Consider the following 22263-nt stretch of genomic DNA (forward strand, 5'->3'; position numbering starts at 1 on the left):
TGGTGTGAGAATTTGAGGATTTTTATGATAATGATTCTTATGATTATTTTTGCCAATATTTGTTCACCTGCCATGTTTACAATGTGCTCTTGTTAACCCCCCTACATGTCTTAACGCATTTAAGACAACCACGTGAGCCGATACTATAGGAACTGACACAGAGAAGTTAAATAACTTAATGGGGGGGGGGGGGGAGGTCACACAGCTAGTACATGAAGGCACTAGGATCCAACTACAATTTACATCATTCCGCTTAAATGATTTTAAAAAGAATGTTCAACCAAACATCTGATACTTACGTGTAAGACATTGTTCTAGGTACTATGTACAAGATACAAAAGATTGTAGACAGTTCCTTACAAAGAGCTCAGGGTACAGCTGCAGGTATTGGTAATCTTGGTCGTCGTCTCTAAGGCACTAAAATTGTGCTCATTTTATTCACCTACGTCGTAGCCTTTCCTAACTAGAAAAGACCTTACATCCTCAATGCTATTGTCCTTTTGTGGTTTTTGTTTTGGGGGGGAGGGGGATGTTTGTTTTTGAGAGAGAGAGAGAAAGAGAGAGAGAGAATGGGGGAACAGGGTAGAGGGAGAGACTCTTCAGCAGCCTCCACGCCGCGCACGGAGCGGGACCGGGGCTGACCTGAGCCGAAATCAAGAGACAGAAGCTCAACCCACTGAGCCACCCAGGTGCCCCATCCTTTCTTTTTTAAACAAAAAAGGCAACCTGAGGTCCAGTTAATCGATCAACAGCTAGAGAATGGCTAGTGGCAAATTCACAAGTGGAAGCCACCTTTTCCAACACGGGATGCTGACGTCCCCACGCGTCTGTGGCCTGGGTATGTCAAGGCACCAGGGGAACACCAGGACAACACGAAGTGCCCTCTTCTGACCCCACACGCCGATCAACTCCCCTTCAGTCCCGGGTCCCTCCTCCGGGGCTGCCGCTCTTATTCGGCCTTCCTCCTCCCTTCCCGACCGCCCACCTCCCCGGTGACACAGGCCCGCACCCGCGCGCGGCTGGGGGAGGCGGGGTCCACCTGCCCGAGGCCCCGCACGGCGATCTATCCCTGCGACAAGAACGACCGAGGGAGGAGGCGAGCCAGCGGGCTCCGGACAGCAGGACCGGACGCGGCCCGCCCCTAAGGTCCCCGCGGCGACCCTCCCCCGGGCTCGGAGAGGCCCCTCGGCGGGCAGGGCGCCCCGGCTCTCGCGGGGGATCTGCCGCACGCCCCCCCCCCCCCGCCGCAACGGCCGAGCCCGGCCCGCCCCCTCGCGCGGCTCGCCCGGCCCGCCCGCGCCACCCCGCCCCCCGCCAGCGTGCGTGACGTGTCCCCGCGGCGTGACGCGGCGCGGCGCCCGGGAGGGGGAGCGCGCGGGGGCGGGGCGACGGCCGCGGCGGAAGTCGGCGTCTGCGGAGACGAGAAGGACGGGGGCGCGGCCCAGGCGGGGAGCCCGGCCGACGGCACCGCCCCGTTTCCCGCCCCCTGCCCTGAGCGGAAGTGACGACAGCGGCCGCCGAGGTCACTTCCTGCTGGGGTGGATGAGGAGGAGCCGGAGACGCCGCGGAGGAGACCGGAGCGAAGACGGGCCGCGCCGGGGAGAGGTGAGCCCCGGCCTCGTCGCCGGGCCTCGGCGGGCCGACCCGGAGCCTCGCGGGCGGCATCCCCGGGGTCGGGCCGCCCAGCGGGCCACGCACAGGCCCGGCCGGGCCGCCGGCAGCGCGGGGGCGGCAGGGCCCCGGGGTGTGAGGGGAGCCGGAGCGCGTTCGTGTGGTGGCTCCGCGGGGCCCCGGGGCGAGGCCGGCTTGGCCGGAGGCAGGAGGGAGACAGGCTCCGGGGGCCGGGACCCCGCAACCGCGGAGCCGCAGCGCCGGCCTCGGCGCGCCTCGCCCTCCCCGGCGGGCCGCGAGCTGTGGAAGGGCGAGGGCCCGGGGAGGTTGCCGACGGGCGACGAGCGGCCTCGCGGGGACTCTGTGGGCGGCAGGGAGAGGCGTCTCCGGGCTCCTGCGAGGGGGCGATCGGGGAGCCGGGGGGTCGGGAGGAAGGTTCCTGGCCAGGTCCTTGCCGCGGCGGGACTTGCACCCCCGAGTCTTGCGGTTGGAGGGCATTCCTGCGGCAGAATGAGGGCCCCGCGTTCCGACGGAGCGATCCGGGGCTCAGAGTCCGGGGCAGCTTCCTGGAGCGGCGGAGAGCAGTGTTTTTCCTCCGTCGCGGTCGCGGAGATGGGAGCAGCCCGGAGAGGAAGCGCTGGCCTCTGAGCTCTGAGGCCTTGTTATTGTGTATCTTGTGTGTGGGACTGCGTGTCTGTGTTTGTGTCTGTTTTCTCCTTCCTTTGGGGTGTTTCTGTCGCCCTCGTTCCCTGGTCGTTTTATAGCCTGAAACTTAACTGATTATCCTAACGTATATGGTGAGAAAAAAGAGCTCGAAGGATCTAGAGGAATTCTGGTTAGATGAAATTTCCAAGATCAGGAACTCGCCCCCACCCCACCCCACCCCACCCTGAGGCCATTGAGGCACCTACATTCCGGCCTTGAGCGCTCTTGTTGATGTGGGTGCTGCGGCCCTGTCATCCACCCTGGGGAACCGAGAGTGTGGCCCTGCCCCCTCCTGCCCGCATCTCCCTGAGGCAGCTTCACCCCTCCCTCCTTTTTGCTAAAGGGTTGACTGACACAAAGCTGCTTGCTGCCAGGAACAGGAAACTTATCGAGGAGCTGTAAGTCTGGGTGGAATGAGTTCAGATCAGCCAGACTCCTCCACCTCCCCAACAGAAGCTTCTCAGAAATGCCCGCCTTCTCCCCTCCCCGTTAAAGGGAGAAGATGTAAAAATACTTCTCCAAGTAACGTAACTGTACATGTGGTGTGTTTACTTCCTGTATCCCACGGTGTTTTTCAAGAAGGAGGGGGCAGCCTCCGACTGGGAGGAGTTTCCTTCTCATATAATTCGAAATAAATCAAAATCAGATGTTTTCTTGAGTGGCACAGGGACTTGGATTTTTTCACCCTTTTAAACTGGTACATCTGGGTGAACTCAGGCATGTGTGTCTTGGCATCTGGGCCTGTCTGGTAATCGAAGAGAACGGTTTGGCTTGTTTTGGCTGCCTCTCTGGACCCATTTCACGGCACTCTTCCTTTTTTTTTTTTTTTAACATCTGAAGGGCCGGTCTGGGGGAAGAAAGCAAATACTAAAGACAGTGTTTGTACTTTGTGGTTTGAAGTCAGGTGAGAGGTAATTATGGCCTTTGAAGCTGATGACCGGAGGACCATCATTCGATGACTTGGGGATTAGCAGTTTGGAGGTGACCTATTCGAAAGAAAGCGGGTTACATAAGGAGGGAAGACAGGGAAGGAAGGTGGGGAAAAGGCTGTGCCGGAAAACGTTGGGAGGATAATAAACAAATAGCACCTTAAAGTAATTGATGTGGCTTGTGTCTCTCAGCAGGAGGGTGAAAATGAAAGCGGGCTGTAGCATCGTGGAAAAGCCAGAAGGAGGTGGAGGTGAGCAGAAGTTAATCATCTCTGATGTACCTGGAACGTTCCTCCCGGGGTTCCTTTTCTCTCCACTGGGGCTCTGTTCACAGATGTCAGGCTGTGACCAGACGGCCTGACTGGGTGGATACCGCCAGCACAGTTGTGGGCTTGTTTCTTATGAAAGTATATTTAACGTGTCTGGTCACCACACCTTTATCCCGGGCTTGAGTCTCCTCCCTGTTGGAGACACAGCTCCACCCTGGGGGAGGGGGCAGGGTAAGGGGTCTTTCAGCTCTATTTTCCTAAAACGTTAGTTTGTCTTTCCCGTTTGTTTCTGTTGGAACTCTCATGCCCTCGTGGAAAGTAGGTGTGAGATTTAGTAGCGTAGGAAAGGGCGACAGGTTGGTGCGCCGTCCGGCGGCTCTAGCAGACCAGATGATTGCCCCAGGGAAGGTGACGCGCCTTTGCTCTCCCCTCCCCTGTTGTGTCAGCCCCAGCTGACCGAGGGGGTGTTTATGGCATGTTTGCACAGCACTCCTGAGATTCTGAGCGTCGGGGTGCGAGGTCGGGGATACCGATAGGTGTGTGCCCGACTCCTGACTACCTTGATCTTGCCCTTTTCACATTAAAGGGTATCAGTTTCCCGACTGGGCCTACAAAACAGAGTCGTCCCCGGGCTCCCGGCAGATCCAGCTGTGGCACTTCATCCTGGAGCTGCTGCAGAAGGAAGAGTTCCGCCACGTCATCGCCTGGCAGCAGGGGGAGTACGGCGAGTTTGTCATCAAGGACCCGGACGAGGTGGCCCGCCTCTGGGGCCGCAGGAAGTGCAAACCACAGATGAATTACGACAAGCTGAGCCGGGCCCTCAGGTGAGGGAAAGGATTCCCAGATCCACGGTTTTAAGAGATTGGAAGGAGACGAAGCAGTTGGGTGAATGTTGGATGGAAAGGGTATCAGGTGGTAAGAGACTGCTCTATCGAACTGAATAGCAACGTGTGGCTTTAAAGTGGGAGTATAAGCGCTTCTGGATCTGAGTAGCACAGGCACAGGAGGGAAAGGCATATCTTTGGTCATATGTAGGAGGGATTCCAGCGTGGTTGGCATCGGATCCTGACAGACAACCGAGTCCGCTCTGCAGTGGGCGAGGGTGTGTGGTGAAACATGGATTGGAGCTCACTTAGAATCCAAAGGATGAGTTTAGACTTCCCTGTTAGAGGTTGGTTAGACTTTCTCTCTTTAGGCTTTCCTAGAAGAAACAGAAAAGTGAGGCAAGCACACGGGAGGAGGGTTCGCTGGATGGCAGTGACCTCACCTTTCAGCAGCCATATCTGGGAGCTCCGTTGTCGGTCCAGAGGTCGCTCCAGCAGGTCTAAAGATTGACCACTTCAAGGTTTCTTGGGTTCTTTTTTTCTCCCCTTGTCAGTTTTTACATTTCATAACCCGTTAGCCCTCCAGGGGCCAGAAGGTAGGTTATGACCCCTGCTGCTGAATAGATGCGATGCCAGAGGCCCCGGGTCCGTTGAAGCCCCTGCCTCTCTTCCTTCTTGGCTACCCTGAGCGTCAAATCTGCGGCAGCTGTGCTGGAGCCGCTCTCATCCTCGTGAAAATGAGGCAGGCCAGGCCGACAGCTGTTTCCCCGATCAGGGTACACGACTGTTTGACCTGCCATCATCAAACGGTTCTGCGTTTCTGTGTCTGCGCTTTGCGCTCAGGTCTCCAGACTAGCCTTATCAGGTCTCCAAGAGACTAGTCTGCCCCCACCTGGGCAAGGCGGCGACATACAGTGGGATAGGAAGGAAACAGAGAATGGAACTGAAAGTGTAGAGCGATGGACGACAAAAAGGTGGCTGGGGCTGGGATAGGTGTTCAGGATCTGAGAGTGCGATTGTCTTTGTAAAGCCCTGGCCAGACACTAGAACCTAGTTTGAAAACGGAATGGGAAGTGGAAGCTCTTAGGTCTCCCAGCCCTAACCTTCAGGCCAGGCTGCGGAAGGATAGTGATGTTTCCATGTAATTTAGAGCAAGAACCGTTTGTCTCGGTGGTTACCTAAGTGTATCAAGAACTCTCAGTAGCTAGAAGCTAAATTGACACGTATTCCTATTTTTACAGATACTATTATAACAAGAGGATCCTTCATAAAACAAAAGGGAAAAGATTTACTTATAAATTTAACTTCAACAAGCTGGTGATGCCTAACTACCCATTCATCAACATCCGGTCAAGTGGTAAGAAGCAGACTGTTCTGGAGGGCAGGGGGCGGGGGGGATGAATTTTGAATTGAGAAAGGATTTTAAAAGCCCAAGTCTAAGACCTGGCATGTTGAAGGATTTTTAGAAGTGCTGAAGTCAGGTGGATTGCCTCCACGGTCTCGTTCAGGTTTCCCTATTTGTCCCGTGCAGGGAGTGACAGCCTCTGCAGCCTCAGAAGAGGTGTGTTTAGTTGTGTCTTTGGTTCCCTTTTCTACGTGTTATTTGTATCTCCCAGATAGTCTTGCTCTGTCTTCTTTAGGAACTATGTTCCACAGGTCTGTGTTCATCTTTCAGGTCAGAACTCGGAGTGTTAACACCCTGCCCAGAGGCTCTTTCATAGACGAGGGCCTGTTTCTACAAACACTTCCGATTTTCTGTGAAACTACCAAGCTCTCCCTTATCGAGTGAATATCATCAAAACCACAGCATCCTTAATCACAGAAGGGGAGGTTCATATGTTTGCAGTGAAAAGCAGGGTCTTTGATCTGCACTAGCAACTCCTCAGAGACTAAGATCTGGGGTTGTTTGACCTTCTTTCCTCTTACGTGCAGCAAGGCTCCCTCTAGACTCTCCTCTAACCGCTTTCCATCACCGCTCCTCACGAAGAGTTGAGGTCTGCCTCTGCCCGTGCAGAAGGCACCCTCTTAGAACCGGTTTGCTTCTGTTTTGTTTCAGATGGAAGTCTTATCCCTGTCCAAGAAAACAGATTGTATTTAGTTTCTGACCAGCCCATCGATACTGTTTTTGTGGAGTTGTGTGTTAAGGCAAAGCAATCTGATTGTAATTCTGCAGATTCTGAGTTCTCAGAGAAAAGTTGGAAGAAACTTGAAAAGTCAGAGCGGGGGTGTGGCCGGGAGAACATACTGCTGAGATCCATTGTAGATAGGTAATTACTACACACAACAAGTTAGGGCAGTTTTAGCTTGACTCTCCTATCGGTAAAGTCCTGTCTCTCCTGTAGCCACTCCCTCCTATCCCTGGGGCATGCGCTTGAAAAAAAAAAAGTGGTATTGGAATGCATCTCTCTAATTACAACCTGTTTTCTTTCCTTGTGCCTGAGGGAGAGGTGTTAGGAAATCAGACCTATTCTAGACGCTGGAATCTTGTTTCCTCTGTTTTCGCTCGTGTCCCCTTCTGCGTACCTAAGGGAATTGAGACTATGGATGGGTAGTACACCAACAATTTTGAAGAAAATGTTGGTGTCCCATACCTCCTGCCTGAAAAAAGGTTCACTGCTTTTGTTTGGACCCATTTTTTCCTATTGAAAACCCTGAAGTCCAGCCAGCCACTTGAAGAGCCTGGAATGGGACACATCCATTAGCCCTTGGGAGTTATATGCTTTTCCGGGGCAGGAAAATCGGGCCCCTCACTCTGTGAAGTCTCTGGTGTGCTAGCCCAACAGTACTGGCCTAGCACAGCCTATTGTCCCTGATGAAAGCAATCGGACCAACCTTGATCCTTAACTAAGCTCAGGACCCTGATCGAATGAAAAGTCACAGGGAAAGGAAAAGAGTATACATTTTGTTTGTGTATACCACTTGGTTGCATACGTCCTGGGTACAGATAACTCCAAAGAACTGGAGTCATCGGTTCATAAAGGACTTTTACCCAGACCAAATGTTGTTTCAGGTTTAACTTTTATGATGACGGGGAAATGTAACATTTATTGAACAACTGCTTAATGGAGGTACTTCTGCTGGGTGTGTTTATGAATTCTGTCATTTAACTCTCCCAGCCTACTAAACTATACATCTCCAGATTCACATCTTACAGATGATAAAATGACGGATGACGGCAAAGTCAGAGATTGATGAGGGCAGGTTGAGTAGAGTTATTGTACAGAGTTGTTGAACAGTTTCTCAGGAAACAATTCCTGAGAGACTGAGCTATTGACACTCACTCTTGTTTATTAATAGGTCATACTTTCCTCCCCCAAATTGGGATTCATTCGTTTGCTCAACAGATAACGTGTTAAGTCCTGAAGACAAAAAGAAAAGATTATGGAGGAGTTCTTTCCCTCAAGGAACTTAAAATTTAGCGGGAGAGATCAGATATATGAGGTCTAGCACAATTCGGAGTAACGGTGTGAAATGTGATAAGCACTCTCCGTAGCAGAGCCCTGTGGATTTTGATTCTGGAGGTCAGACGGGTCATGTCCAGATGGTGGCGATATGTGTGTGCTTTTAGGAAACAGTAGATGCTGATGGTAACATACCCAAATAATACAGAAACTTAGAGTGAAAAGCAAAGTGAGCGCTCTTTTCCCTTCCTGGCAGTCCTCGCTGTTGACAGTTTAGGGTAGGGTGCTTAACATGTGGGTGGCATCAGAAGTACTTCTACGTACAGCATTTCATGTTTATCTTGAAAGCGTGCTATGAAATACGTTATCGTATATGTGTTTTTTAACGTTTACTGTCTTTGCATAAGAAACATTGGGAAGATGCAGAAGGTACTAGTGAAAATGGTTACCTGTCAGGGTGGGGGGTGGGCAGGACCGGCCATTCCAAGGAGGGATTTGAGAGCTCTCACTCTGTGCCTCCCCACCCCCAGCCTGGGTTTTTACAGTTCTCTTTATTTTGGGAAACTTTAAACCTATGAAAAAAAATTGCAAAAAATAGAACAGTGATTCCTCCATCTAGATTCACTAATGGTCGACGTCGTTGCCACATTTGCTTTTTCTCTCTCTTTTTTTTTAAGTTTGTTTATTTATTTATTTTTTTAAATTTTTTTTTTTAACATTTATTTATTTTTGAGACAGAGAGAGACAGAGCATGAACGGGGGAGGGGCAGAGAGAGAGGGAGACACAGAATCTGAAGCAGGCTCCAGGCTCTGAGCCCTCAGCACAGAGCCCGATGCAGGGCTCGAACTCACGGACCGTGAGATCGTGACCTGAGCGAAGTCGGATGCTCAACCGACTGAGCCACCCAGGCGCCCCTTTTTAAGTTTATTTTTTGAAAGAGAGATTGAGAGAGAGAAGGCTCTGTCAGCACAGAGCCTGATGTGGGGCTCAAACTCACCAACGAGTCTTTTTGAGGTTAAGTTGCAGACAACACGACATTTCTCCCATGTTCCCCCCGTAGGTCCAAGGACCTTCTCTTCCACAACCACAATAACATTAACACACCCAGGAAATAAGACATTGCTCTAATACTCTTGTCTAACATATGGTATGTAATCAAACTACATGTCTTTTACAGTTTTTATTTTTAAACGATGATTACTGTGTAGTAAAAAATTACTCGTTGTAACAAATAGTTAACGTAGTTAGCTGTGTGCCAGTACTATCCTAAGGACTTTATAAAAATATTAAACCTTTTACTTATTATTTTTTTAAAGTTTTTTATTTTTATTTATTTTGCGAGATAGCGAGCAAATAAGGGAGTGACAGAGAGAGACAGAATCCCAGGCAGGCTCTGTGCTGTCCACACAGAGCCCAACTCGGAGCTCAATGTCACGAACCGTGAGATTATGACCTGAGCTGAAATCAAGAGTCAGACACTTAACTGACTGAGCCACCCAGGTGCTGCAACCCCTTTAGTTTTTATGACATGAGGATTAGTCCTTTTACTATCCATTTTACAGGTAAGGAAACTGAGGCACAGAAAAATGAGTAAATTATCCAGAGTCACACAGCTAATAAGTGGTAGGGCGAGGGTTTGAAAGTAGGCAACGGTCTTGTTATTTCCATTTTGCAAAAGGGGGTTAAAAGCCAGTTGGTTACAGGTCACAAGGTAGAAGGTGCCAGAACTGAGATTCAGTGTCTTTTTTTATTTTTTTTTAATGTGTATTTATTTTTGAGAGAGAGAGAGGGAGACAGAGTTTCCAGAACGGGCTGTGCACCATCAGCACAGAGCCCGATGGGAGCTTGAACTCATGAGCTGCGAGATCAGGCCCCGAGTCGAAGTCGGACGTTCAACTGACTGAGCCACCCAGGTGCCCCCAGAACTGAGATTCAAACCCAGATTTTCCAGCCTTGCCACCCAGATTTCATAGTGGCTCCTCGAAGGCGGTCTTGTTCTAAAGCAGTGTTATTCAGTGTTTTAAGCAGCAAGCTCAGTTTTTCAAACAAAATCTTAGATTTGTTCTCTCAGCACATCTACCCCATAGAAAAGTGTTGCTGCTACTCAGCGTGGGAGGCGAGGGCCCATAGTGCTGCCCCAGCACGTGTGTTCTCTGTTCTTACTGCAAATCAGCATACCTTAGCCTGTGTGAAGAAGAAAGTAGAAGTTTAAAAAAAAAAAAAAACAGACTGTCTAGGAGACAGGACCTTCCTCCCTCCCTGCCGCTCCCCAGAACACACCTTCCGAACACATAGAAGCAGCTTTTTTGCTTTTCGGTACATGTGCTCTTAATACAAAATTAAGACGCAAATGAGTCCAAAAGAGAATTTTAGCCACTAATAGGCTGGTAGAAGAGATCCTTTTGGCCTGAGACGACCCTGATGCTACTCGGATTGTATATACAAGGTCATCTACCAGTTTTTCCAGTTGTAAGATTGAGTTACTGGCTTTAGGGGCAAAAGGCCCTACGGAGCCATTTCCGCGGAACTTCGGTTTGGGAAATGCTACTCTGGCACAGTTCCTCAGTTGCGTGTGCCTAGAAAGCCACAGTGCACAGCCCGGCCACCTGTAGAGTCCTGGCTGAGGATGGCCCATTGTGTCAGCAACGGAAGGGGGCAACTGATGGGGGCGCTTTCCGACCACACCAGGCCTTACACCCTCTTGTTTCTTCTCCTTGGTCTGGTACTTTCATTTACTTGGCTTTTCTTATTTTTTCCTTCTCCCGTATCTCTGCCTCAAGAGTGTAGAAAGCCCTCCTGACATCATCACTGATAGAAGCCACTGGTACCTCCCAGGGGCCCAAAGGGTCTCTGAGGCCTCAGATGGCATCCCTTTCCTCTGACTTGTTTATAGAAGGACCTTGGGGGGAGTTGAGAACTCGCAGGCCTCTGAGGCTGATGTTTAGTGTGGTGTTGGTTTTTGCATCAGTTAAAGTTTCGGTACCAGCAGGCAGACGTGGGAGAGGGGGTGGTAGGTCCTCCGTTTTCTCCCAGCCTCTTCAGTGCTTGAAAGCAGGATGGGAACGGAGAGCGTTATATGGAATTTGTTAGAGGAAAACAGATTTACAGACAGCAAAAAATACTTGAATCTCCGTAGTGATTGTGTATCAGAAATGACAAAGGATCTACCACAGCAACTCACCGTAGTAAACACGTGGCCTTTTCTTTTTTAAGCTGTTTTTGCTCTTAAATATGGTCTTGTTCGTGACCTTGTATGTGAGGTGCAGAGTCTTTGGGCTTTTAATGCATTGCTTTACATACATGTCCTTTCCAGTTTTGTTTGTGTTTGATTTGCTCTCTTGTTTTATTGATACAGCCCAAACTATGAAAGTAAAAAAGAGGGGCACCTGAGGGGCTCAGTACATTTTTTTATAAAAATAAAAAAAGACTCTTTGCAAAGCTGAGAATTGCAACAGGTGATACACGCACAGTAGTTTGAGTCGCCGAGGAGAAGGCTCGTGTGCCCATCTGTGCGTCCCGCTGACCCAGACTGGGCCCCGACGAACCCGTTGACCCCCGGCTGCTTTATTACATCTAGTTGCAAACAACGGGGAGTCCCCACCGTGGTGGACGTGATGTTGGAGGACAAATAAGAAATGTGATTTCGGACGCCCGGCGGGCAGGAGGCTAGGGGAGCCCACAGCAGCCGCCTCCTGGGGAGGAAGCTGAGCTGCAGCTGCTGGGGGGGGGGGGGGGGGGGGCAGAGCGCGTGCTTCCTGCTGTGACGAGCTGTAGACACCCCCCCCCCCCCCCCCCCGCCGTGCTGCTTATCAGGGTGCTGCTTATCAGGCTGAGCGTGCCGGCGGTGGGTGACCAGTCCTCTAAAGTGGCCTTTGTCTCCTCCGCCCCACAGGTGTGGTCCCCCAGAGTGCGCCACCAGTGCCGACGGCCTCTTCCCGGTTCCATTTCCCCCCTCTGGACACCCATTCTCCGACGGGCGACGTGCAGCCCGGGCGGTTCTCCGCCGGCTCCCTCGCCGCTTCTGGCCAGGAGTCCGGTAACGGCGCCGAGAGAAAGGCGGAGCTGCCGGAGCTGGACGACGGCTCGGCCGCCGACTGGCGCCGGGGCGTGGACCTCCTGTCCTCGCGGAGTGCCGTCGGTGCGGGAGGGATCGGCCATCAGAAACGCAAGCCGGACATCATGCTTCCTCTGTTCACCAGGCCCGGGATGTACCCTGACCCCCACAGCCCCTTCGCCGTCTCTCCGCTCCCTGGCCGTGGGGGCGTTCTCAACGTCCCCATCTCCCCAGCCCTGTCCCTGACGCCCACCATCTTCTCCTACAGCCCGTCCCCGGGCCTGAGCCCCTTCGCCGGCAGCGGCTGCTTCTCCTTCAACCCTGAGGAAATGAAACACTACCTTCATTCTCAAGCCTGCTCCGTGTTCAACTACCACCTGAGTCCGCGGACATTCCCCCGTTACCCGGGCCTCGTGGTCCCGCCTCTGCAGTGCCAGATGCATCCTGAGGAGTCGGCCCAGTTTTCCATCAAGCTGCAGCCCCCGCCAGCTGGGCGGAAGAACCGGGAGAGGGTGGAGAGCAGCGAGGAGTCCGCCCCCGTCCCTGCTCCCCCCGTGGCTCCTGTCCCCCCGAGAATTAAGGTGGAGCCGGCCTCCGACAAGGATCCGGAGAGCCTCGGGCAGTTGGCGCGGGAGGAGGAGCGCTCCCAGGAAGAGGGCCCTGTGCCGGGCAGGACCACGGAGGAGGAGAAGGGCACCCTCTTTGCCCGCCCGGCTGTGCCGGTCTGGCCCTCCGCACCCGTCGGCACCCCGAGCGAAGAGCCCCTAGAGGTGGCTGAAGACAGTGAGGACAGGCCTGGCAGAGAGCCCAACGCGCCTGAGAAGAAAGAAGACGCCCTGATGCCCCCCAAGCTCCGGTTGAAGCGGCGTTGGAACGATGGCCCTGGAGCCCGCCAGCCCAGTAAGAACGGCGCGGCCCTCTGGAGGGGGCCGGGACCCCGGGGCTTGGCCGCGGCCGCCGATGCCTAGAACTGGCGGGGGGGTCGGGGACCGTTTGTACTCTAGTCACACGCGTCCGTGTATTTATGTAGCGAGATTGGGGGTGGGGGGTGGGGGGAGGGAGTTAGACTGGTTTGATCATTCTAGGGGCATAGACTTGTATTTTTATGTTTGGGGGACGGGATGGGCATCTTCTGTTGTAAATTAGGTGGGGTATGAACACTTTCCCTGGTGAGTAGCACGCGGGGAGGTCGATGAACTGAGAGGAGGAGGGGCCTCCGCTTCTTGGGGAGGCTCACACTTCCCGACAAACTCTCTCGGGGGCCTCGCTACGCCTGGCCCCGTCTAGTTCAGGTTCCAGACTTCTTTTCTATTGTATTTATATATGGAAAGCCATTAATGAATTTCTTTTGCTCTGAGAGATACACGTAAAAGGGAATAGGGCGTGATCAGGAGGGTGAGTGGGGAGAGCCCATTCATACTATGGGTGTCGCCGGAGATGTTTCTGTATAATTATTTCAGGGGAGGAATGAGATAACCTGTCTTACTGGGACGGGGGGGCGTGTTCAGATGTTGCTTTTTTCCTCTTTTCCTTTGTTGTTGTTGTTTGGCGTTTTTTCCTTTGCTTTTAAAAAAAAACCGTTTGCAGGAAACATGAGACGTTTGCGCCGGTCACAGGCGGGGGTTGGGGGTTCCACAGGGGTGGGGCCGGGGGCCCCACTGCAGGTTTCTCAGACTTACCCCTGCTTCCCGTAGTGAGGAGCCGTGAGGAGCTGTAAACTCTGGTTCAGGGAAGCAAGAAGAGGGCGGGAGGACATAACCCAATGCCTTTAAAAACAAAACACATACAAAAATGATCTTCATCTTTCCTTCTCCATGGTGGGTTTGGAGAGCCAGGCTGCAGCGTGGCCATGGGCGCGCTGAGCAGCACGACGTGGGAGATGCCTTTGCGTTGCGTCTGGTTCTCTGGCTGTTTCTTAAGTCGAGCCTTAACAATGAGCATACTTTCACCTGATACGGGTCTGTCGGCAGAAGCCCAGAGAAGGGCACGGACAACTTTGCAGACAAGCCAGGAGCGTCGAAACAGGGTTAAGTTTCGAGGTGGCATTTAGTTGTTCCCCTGAGCGTCACCGGGACGGGAAGCAGGACGGCGGGATTGTGGGCGACAGGGGCAGGTGATACCTGGAAATTCAGAAGGTAGCCGGGGTGCGAGTGGATGTCAGCGGAGACTGAAGGGCGAGGCGGGCGGAGACACAGAAGGCGGCCAGATGCCAAGAGCCTGGGGGGAGCGCGGGAGTTGGTGTCCGTCCTGTCGTGGTGGTGCCGTTCCTGGCGTACCCATTTCCCTAGATTGTTCTAATCCTCCTGATAGGCTGGCCGTCCCCCCCCCCCCGTCCCGAGACTCCAGTTTACAGACGGCGAGGAGCGGTTTCTCCATGGGGAATCCCCTTCCCTCGGCACGAAGGAACGGGAAAGTACTGCTCTTACGTGAAGTGAGAGGGACCTGACTGGGGGCAGAGAGAACCCACAGCCACCCGCGTGCGCACACGCGTAACTGCGAGGTGTGCCGAGATGCCGGACCGGCTCACGTCTTCCCGGCGTCCAGGAGGCAGGGAGAGAGGAGATGACTCCCTATCCGATGGAGGCAGGGAGCGGGCACAGGGACGCTGTCTAGGAAGTGGCGAAATCCCTGACTGCACCTTAGCCTGAGGAAACTGTATACTAAGAAGCATTCAAAGGTTGTCTTTTAACGGGAGGGGGGAGGGTCTTTTTTAAAAGAGTGCATGCGGGAGGGGCGGGGGAAGGTCAGAGCAGGTGAGTGGGTTGGTAGGTGGCTTGGGATGTCTTGAGTCCATCGTGCTATTCTCTGGCAGGTGTCCTCGTTGAGATTTCCAAATAGTGACTTGTCTTTCCCTAGGAAGGGCTCAGGAGAGGGGTCTATCAACTCAGGCTTTGGTCAGGCTGCAGAGGGCTCCCCGTTCAGCCTCCTTGGGGTTGGTTATGTTTTTGTCCGTTTCTTTCTCTGCACCTCTTACCTCGGATCAGAAAGCAAGCCCGGGCAGGTGGAGGAAGGATCTCTGCGTGGCATTGCCCAATCTAACCAGGGTGGCTGGCCGGCCCCCCTCCCTGTCCATGAGAGGGGGGGGGCCAGCACGTGTCGGTATGAACTCAGGAATAGAAACTCGAGGCCTTTAAAATAAGAGGGAGGAAAATCCGTGATGCATACCTGGAAACCCCTGGAACCCAAGTGCCAGAATTAATTCCTAGATGCTGCTTCTGTGTGAACAAAAAGTCACCGCTTTTACACTTGAAAAAACACACTCGAAAAACGTTCGACTCCATGAGAAATGTTTTTTGGCTTTAAGAAATTGTTTGGTGTTTACTGTTTTCTTTGGCTGCCATTCCTCTGGTAAATCGTTGGTTGATCTGCGCTGTGCGCGGGCTGGCGTCGGGAAGGGCCCTCCTACAGAGCCAGACTTGCTCAGGAAGGGGACCGGGAATGGGGAAGTCATCGACATTTCCCGGGGCAGTGGGGTGGGAGGTGCCTCCTCACCCCAGGGGACCCATTCCGGCAGGCACCTGTCTCCCTGGCCCTGGCCCGGCACGAAGCCAGTGCTAGCTCTCCGCGCCGCATTTCATCCCTGTCCCGCAGCAGGCGGGGAAAGGGGGACGAGACCGGGCCCGTTTCTCCCGTTCCCCCCACGTTTTGCTGCGCCAAACCTTTCAGACTTTGCAGATCTACATCTTGGATTTCATCAGTCAAGAACTTGTTCATGCAAACAGTTTGCTTTTCTGACTACAGAGGGAACGGTAGTGGTCTCCCAAGGGCGTCCGGCGCTGCTGAGCTCCTCCTCCTTTTTTAAAGGATGGCTAGGTGTGTAGCAGGCGGTCCACCAGGTCCCTTCACCCCAGTTTTCAAGCTGCACTGCGTTAAACCCAGCTCGCCAGCCGACAGGGAGACGCCGCGCCCTAGTCCTCTGTGGGCCAAGAGACCCTGCGAAGCATTAAAAAGTAGTTGAAGTACATCACTTCTCACCAAGCGGGTAGTCAGTTGGCTGTTCGTCCCTTGTTTTTTGGGTTTTTTTTAATTTATTCCATAATTATGTTTATACTTCTTATCTTGTAAAGGGTCACGGAACATACGTTTTAAATTTGCTTAGAAGAAAACTTTTGACCCATTCTTTCGTGAGCAGTTCTCTTTCTCGTTTCGGTGGGGTGGGGGGAGTCGCGGCTCGTTCGTTCCGACATAGCTAAGCGTTCTTTGGGTTACAGAATTGCGAGGCAGGGATCTGGGAGTGAGGCGCTCACGCGCGGGGGAGGACTTCTAGGCGCGGCTGCAGCAGAACCAGCGTGCGTGTGTGCGTACGTGGAAGTAACCGCCTCCCTCGTGCAGTGCCTTTCAGACGTTCCTCTTTCTATAAAGTCTTCAAATTTTTGCATATATATTATATATATATATATGATGTAACGTTATAGAAATATATGTATAATATACATATTTTTTCCAGGGGTATCTGATAGCTCTGTATTTTGTTATGGAAGTTGAAAGAGAAAAAGTATTTTACCTCAGAAATTAAAGTTAAATAAAAAACTACTTTTAAGTAACGCCTGCGGGGTGTCGGTGGTGTTGACGCGCCGGGGCGGCCGTGGCAGAGAACTCGCCGAGCCGCGCCCGCTCACCCTCCCTGCCCCACGCGTCCTCACGGGGTGCCGGCGCGGTGCCGGGCAGGTCTTTTAACCGCCTCGGGGGCTGTCGCAACCCCGGCGGCAGCGGCGGCAGCCAGACAAAGGGCAGCTGACGCCGGGGACACGAGTTCGTGGGGGGAGTTTTGACCTCGGGATTGTTTGGAGGGTCCGGTGAGAGTCTGTGGCAGGGGCGCCGGCCGGCTCCGCCGGTGGAGCCTCCGGTTCTTGATCTCGGGGTCGCGAGTTCAGGCCCCACGTCGGGCCTAAAGCTTACTTTAAAAAAAGGGAAGAAGTGCACGGCGAAGCCGGCCCCGTAGGCCGCGGGCTGTGCTGTGCGATTCCGTTTCTACGAAGCGTCCGGGAGAGGCGAGTCTGGAGACGCAGCCTGGCTGAGCGGCTGCGAGGAGGGCAGCGTGACTGTGACCCCTCGCGCGTTCCCAGAGGGACAGGAGCGCTCTGCAGTTGGCGGCGGGACTCGCACGACGATCTCATAAAGCCCGCAGGATGGCGGTCGCTGCGAAGGGGTGAACCCCGTGGCTGCGGTTGTTACCTCCGTGAAGGCGGTTTTGTTAGCTTGTGGTTCCGCGGCAAGCTGGCTCCGGTTCCGGGGAAGCCAGCGGAAGATGACCGTCCGGAGGCAGGAGGGGAGCCCGTGGGATGTCGAATGTCCTGCCACACCGCCTGAGAAAGATGGTGCCACGCCCTGTAATCTCGTCGCCCCCCCCCCCCCCCAGAGCTCCCCACGTTCGCAGAAGCCCAGCCAGGTGTTGGGTTTGACTTCCGCGAGAGGGTCCTGTGGGTCGGGAGGGAAGGCCCGGACATAGGAGGTGCCGAGGCTGGCCCGCAGAGCCAGGGCGGATCGCAGGAGGTCTCAGGAGGGGCCTGGAGGGCTCACGTTCTCCCGGGCCGGCCGCGGCCACACCCCGTGTCCAACAGGAGTCGGGGCCGGCCGCCGAGCGTGGCAGTCCCGGCCTCGAGAGCCCCCCTCCCGCCCCGAGCCTGCTGGCACCCCTGCCCACGGAGAGCAGGGGAAGGGACGGTGACGAAGGTGGCTGCTCGAGGCCCGGAAGCAACCCGGTCAGGCTGGGAATGAGCGTGCGTGCAGACCCCGGAGCTGGGAGCCAGGCAGCCGGTCAGAACCCGGTCGATCCGTCCTGTGTCGCCGCCTCCGTGCACAGAACTGTGGGATTGCTAGATGCCGAGCAGAGAGAGAGGTGAGCGGGGCAAGGCGGCGGGAGGGGGAAGGGAGGGCTCAGCCCCTCAGGTGGGCGGGCTCCCGGTCACCTCCCTGTCCCACGCGCAGCCCCGCACAAAGCCTGCGTTGTAAGCAGAGCAGTCGCCCGAGCCGGGCCTCCTGGCGTCGGCTCCTTTAAACACCCTGTGAGGCAGGTGCCGCTAGCTCCCATCGTGCCGAGGGGACACCGAGTCGCGCTGTTAACTGGTGGCGGCCCCCGTGCGAGCCCCACCCGTGCGCTCAGCCTCTCGGCCCTGCTGACCGAGGACACCCTCTTTTCCTCCCCCTACCCCTGGCCGGTGACATCTCATCCCCCAGAATTCCACTCGCACGCCGCCGCCCTCCCCTGGCTCCCCCGAGGCGTCCCGTTGCCCCCGTGCCGGCCTCTGAACCACGGCCTCGCGCTGCCACCGGTGCCGTTGGTCTGGCCGCTGACAGGGTGGTGGAGAAGCCGGGGGCCGGCACGTTGCCGAGCCCTGAGGATGCTTGACAAGCGTTTGTTGGACAGACGGGAAGCAAGAGACGCACGAGGGGTGTTCGCCTGGGGTGGGGGACACAGGCCTGGGATACAAGGACAGGCTAAGGGACGAGGGGACAGTGGCACTCGGCGGCATACGGTGTCTCTGTGACGAGCTTCCAGGCCCGGAGGAGTCCCCGTGCGGAAGGCGCTGTGCCCTGCGGCTCCCTCTCCCCCTGCGTCTTCACACTGTGTCTCCTCTCCCTGCAGCTGAGCCCCCCTCCCGGCAAACCCGCCTCTCCCCGGGGCACCGACACGTGTGTGCTGCAAACTCACGCCCACGTGGAACGTGAGCCGGAGGGAAATGAACCGAGACCCCTCCCACTAGGCTGCTCCCTAAATAGCCCAGCGGGGTCTTTCCCTTCTCGCCCCTTTGGCCAGGATTGACTCACACATTCCAGCTTCACTCACTTGCCCCCGATCCTACAGAAGGAAATTTTTAAGGGTGTGCAAGAAGGCAGCTAAAAATCCCCAGAAGGCCTGCTGTGTAGACAGCCCCCACTCCGGCATCCCCTCCCAGTCGTGGTCCTGTGGCCAGCTGTGCTGAGCCCCAGAGGAGGGGAGGTGAGCTGGCGCTGGCCTTGCCCCCACAGCCGCCGCCCCCCCCCCCCGCCGTTTTCCTGGCTAGGACGTGGGCAGGTTACAGAAACTGCCTGTGCCTCAGTTTCCCTATTTTGTGGAGACCGAATGATGCACACAAAGCACTTAGTACTCAACATCATTTGTTGTAAAGATTTTATTTTTAAGTCATCTCCACACCCAACGGGCTCGAACTCACAATCCAGAGGTCAAGAGTGGCACCCACTGAGCCAGCCAGGCACCCCTCAAAATCACTCTTTTAATGAGACCGGATGTCTCCTCATTGAGGTGCGGCTCTGTCTTCACGCTCCTCTCCTCTGCAGGGTTGAGTGCCTTCTCGTCCCCCTTTGGCCCCTCGAGAGGATCCCTGGTTTGCAGATGAGAGAAAGGAGACCCGGCACGGGTGACCTGTCCCAGCCATTTAAACAGGTTTCCGGACTCCGAATCCCCAACTTGCCTCGGATCTCTGAGGCAAGAATGAAAACACGGAAGGAAGTCGTGGGGGGACCCCGGCCTTGGTGTTTCTCCACTGTCGGGCCAGTCTGGAGCCCGGGAGGCTCTGGTCAGACAGGCTCCAGGGGCCGGGCTGCCTGCTGACCAGGGAGGGAGAAAGATCGAAGATGGAACCCTTCACCAGCGCAGATGAGCCAACCCGGAGGAGCAGTCCCCGGGGTCTCCGACCGCAGGCCTCAGGATGTGGGGACGCGTCCGGGCAGACGACGGGGTGGGATGCAGCCCGGACACTGGACTGAGCCCGGACAAGAAGCCCAAGCCTCGGCCCGCGTCACCGCCCCTCGCCCCGGCTGGCGCTGGCAGGTGCCCGTCCCAGCCAACTTCTATCCAAAGGCTGGTCTGCAACCAACCTTGGTCCCAGAGAGCTAACCAGCAGGGAGGCACAGGGCCTCGCCCCTGGAGCCCTGCAGGGACCTCACCAGAGAGGGGTAGGGAGGAGGCAGGAGGGTGGAGGGACCCCCCCCCCTCCAGGAGGCAGAGAACAGCGTTGAACCAGGGGTCCGGCGGTGGCCGGGCAGGACCCAAAGTTCCGTGTGTCGTTACGAATTGCTTCCCCTCCCCCATCCCTCCAAGTGACATAAACAGGTGAGAGCGTGGGCAGCCGGCCTCACCTGGTGTTCTGAGATGTGTCGTCTTTGTGTGACGTTTGTCCTCTTGGCAACTGGCGGAAGGAAAGGGGAGGAGGGGAAACGGGCCGGTGGTGTTGCTCTCCATTCGTGCCACCACAGGTAACGAGGTCTGTTCACTGTCCTGCTCCCGGCCCGGCTGGAAAGCGTCTGCATCCGTGCTTGTTCAAGCTCCGGCCTTCTGCTGCCCAACTCTGCCCGACCCCCGTGTCGAAAATAACACCACCGTCTTGTCCAAATCCACAGACTTGCCCCCTGCAGAAAGTACTTATGATTGTCCCCATTTTGCAGACGAAGGAAGCAGAGGTCAAGGAAGTCAAGTGAGTTGCCCAAGGTCGACTCTGCTGTCGAGGAGCCAAACCAGGACTCAGCCTGAACTTCCGACCCCGAAGTCCGTGCACCGCCCCCCCCACCCCCGCCTCTCAGCCATGACACACAGAGCCTAGAAGCTGGAAGGAGGGCAATGGGGTGGCTTCAAAGAGGTCCCTGATGTCCCTAAGGGGACTTGTGGAATCAGGAATCAAGAATGCAGGGGGCTCTTCTGGAACAAGCTCCAGGCCACACGGCGCAGTTGTTCACCCACAAAACACGTGGCGGCCCACGCGTGCCTACAGCAGGTCCCCGCTCTCTGGGGACTCCTGGTTTGGCCCGGGAAACAAGCTGACATGAACTGACGGTGGCCTGGTGACAGTAGCCATGCATGTATTCAACTAGCCTTTCCTGAGTGCCTGCCGCATGCCAGGCTCTGTCCTGGGCTTTCAAAGTCAAATAGAGATGCTCCTTACCCACCAGGAGCTTCCCCCTGGGTGGGGTCCCCGCAGACGCAGGCCGCCCCCCACGGTGCCACCGCCTTCCCCAGCAAGCTGCAACTTTCCTGGCCCGGGGAATTTTCAGTACTGACCGGGCAGGCAGGAACTCAGGTGTTCCCACAATACTCGGGGAGTTCCCACTCTCCCCACGCCCCTTCTGGAAAGAACCAGAGCCTCGAGTGCCCCTTCTGACCCCGGGCAGTCCCCGGATGGACTGGTGCCCTTCCCTGCCAGCACCTTCACAGCCACCTTTGGAGCTGCACGCACAGCAGCAGCAGCAGCAGCAGCAGCAGCGGGGGCCTCCTCCCGGCTCCTCCGGGCCCGGCCCTGACCTCCGAGTGGGGCTCAGCCTGGGCCTGGCGCACCGGGAGTGCTGGGTGGTGCTCAGCACTGGAGAGGTCAGGTCAGGTCCAAAGACAGAGGCCCAGCTCCCTCCAGTCCCGTCTGGCCGGTGGGGAAGCCTTGGTCCCCGTAAACCTGGGTCTTGTGCTCAGAGAGTCCTAAGTGATGCCCCCAGGACACAGATGCGGGCAGCTGGCTCCCCAGCTGGCCTGGGGCGTGGCCCCCAGTAGGGGGAGTTGGCGAAAGAGAGGGAGGCATCCTGGGCAGCAGCCTAGAAGGACTGATGCTAAGGGGGTCAGCTTGGGAGGGGAGGAGAGGGCAGTAGGGGAGGGGAACGAGGGGAAGGGAGGATCCAGGGTGCAGCCTAAGCACAGGTGGGGGCCGGCCGGAGGGGCAGGGGGTGATCCTCTGGGGGGCCGGATGCAGAGGTAGACTCAGGAATTTTCAAGGAGTGGGCAGGGGCTGCAGCAGGGAAGGGCAGGGGACCCCCCCGCCCCAGCCTCCTGCCCACAGTATTGATCTGCTAGATTACTCAATTTCACCCGTATTGATCAGGTAATTGCTTTATCTCGGGTCTCATTTGAGCTCTGCATTCTCCTGGCTTCCCCTTCTCTCTCCCTCTTGTTTTTCCTATCAGCCTGACACAGGGCTCCTTAACACAGAAAAAAAAAAATATATATATATATATATATATATATAAAGATATAAAGTTTGGTTAGCTTGTTGGGGGGTGGATGGAGCTCCCTCTAGCCCCTGAATCGTCTGCTCTCCAGAAGCCCCTACTGGCTCCAGATAGTGGGCACGTTGGCTGTCCTGAGCTCCAAGGTCCAGAAAGGAGCTGGGGAAATAGAATCCATGGGCTTCGGCCTCTGTTTCCTCTTCCCGTCACCCCACCCGCTGCCCTCCGACTGCGACCCAGAACCCCCTACTCCTTAGCCAGGCTTTTGGGCATCACCAGGTCTCGGGAGCCCCGCCTCTGCCCCCTCGCCGCCTCCTCGGGGGCCTCTTCAACGGCGGTAGCGCCCCGTCGGCCCTGCCCTCTCTACAGCCCTGTGTGGGCCCCTCTTCCTAACTCCTGCTCCCCTCAGCCTCACCCAGCCCAGTGCCCTGCCCCCAGGGCCCAGGCAGCCTGGGGAAGGGGAGCGTGGGAAGGGTGCTCACAGCCCTCCCCCAGGGAGCCCCCCATCTGAGAAGCAACAGTTCCTGGCTTCTGCAGAAGAGACA

General features: G+C 55.7%; 1 protein-coding gene across 3 annotated transcripts; it reads left to right on the top strand.

The window, feature by feature from the left end:
- Positions 1–1467: 1467 nt before the first annotated feature.
- ETV3 (ETS variant transcription factor 3) lies at positions 1468–16343 on the top strand. Of its 3 annotated transcripts, XM_045048665.1 has the most exons (6): positions 2224–3297; positions 3441–3496; positions 4101–4338; positions 5580–5695; positions 6395–6605; positions 11633–11954. In XM_045048665.1, the coding sequence occupies exons 1-6, from the start codon at positions 3272–3274 to the stop codon at positions 11778–11780; spliced, it is 795 nt and encodes a 264-aa protein (XP_044904600.1). In that variant the 5' UTR covers positions 2224–3271; the 3' UTR covers positions 11781–11954. The 3 variants fall into 3 exon arrangements, with proteins under 3 accessions (XP_023103127.1, XP_023103128.1, XP_044904600.1); XM_023247359.2 differs by lacking the exons at positions 2224–3297; positions 6395–6605 and adding an exon at positions 1468–1605 and having other exon boundaries at positions 3438–3496; positions 11633–16343; XM_023247360.2 differs by lacking the exons at positions 2224–3297; positions 6395–6605 and adding an exon at positions 1505–1605 and having other exon boundaries at positions 11633–16343.
- Positions 16344–22263: the final 5920 nt, after the last annotated feature.

The sequence above is a fragment of the Felis catus genome, chromosome F1, assembly GCF_018350175.1.
Source record: "Felis catus isolate Fca126 chromosome F1, F.catus_Fca126_mat1.0, whole genome shotgun sequence".
Lineage (NCBI taxonomy): Eukaryota > Metazoa > Chordata > Mammalia > Carnivora > Felidae > Felis > Felis catus.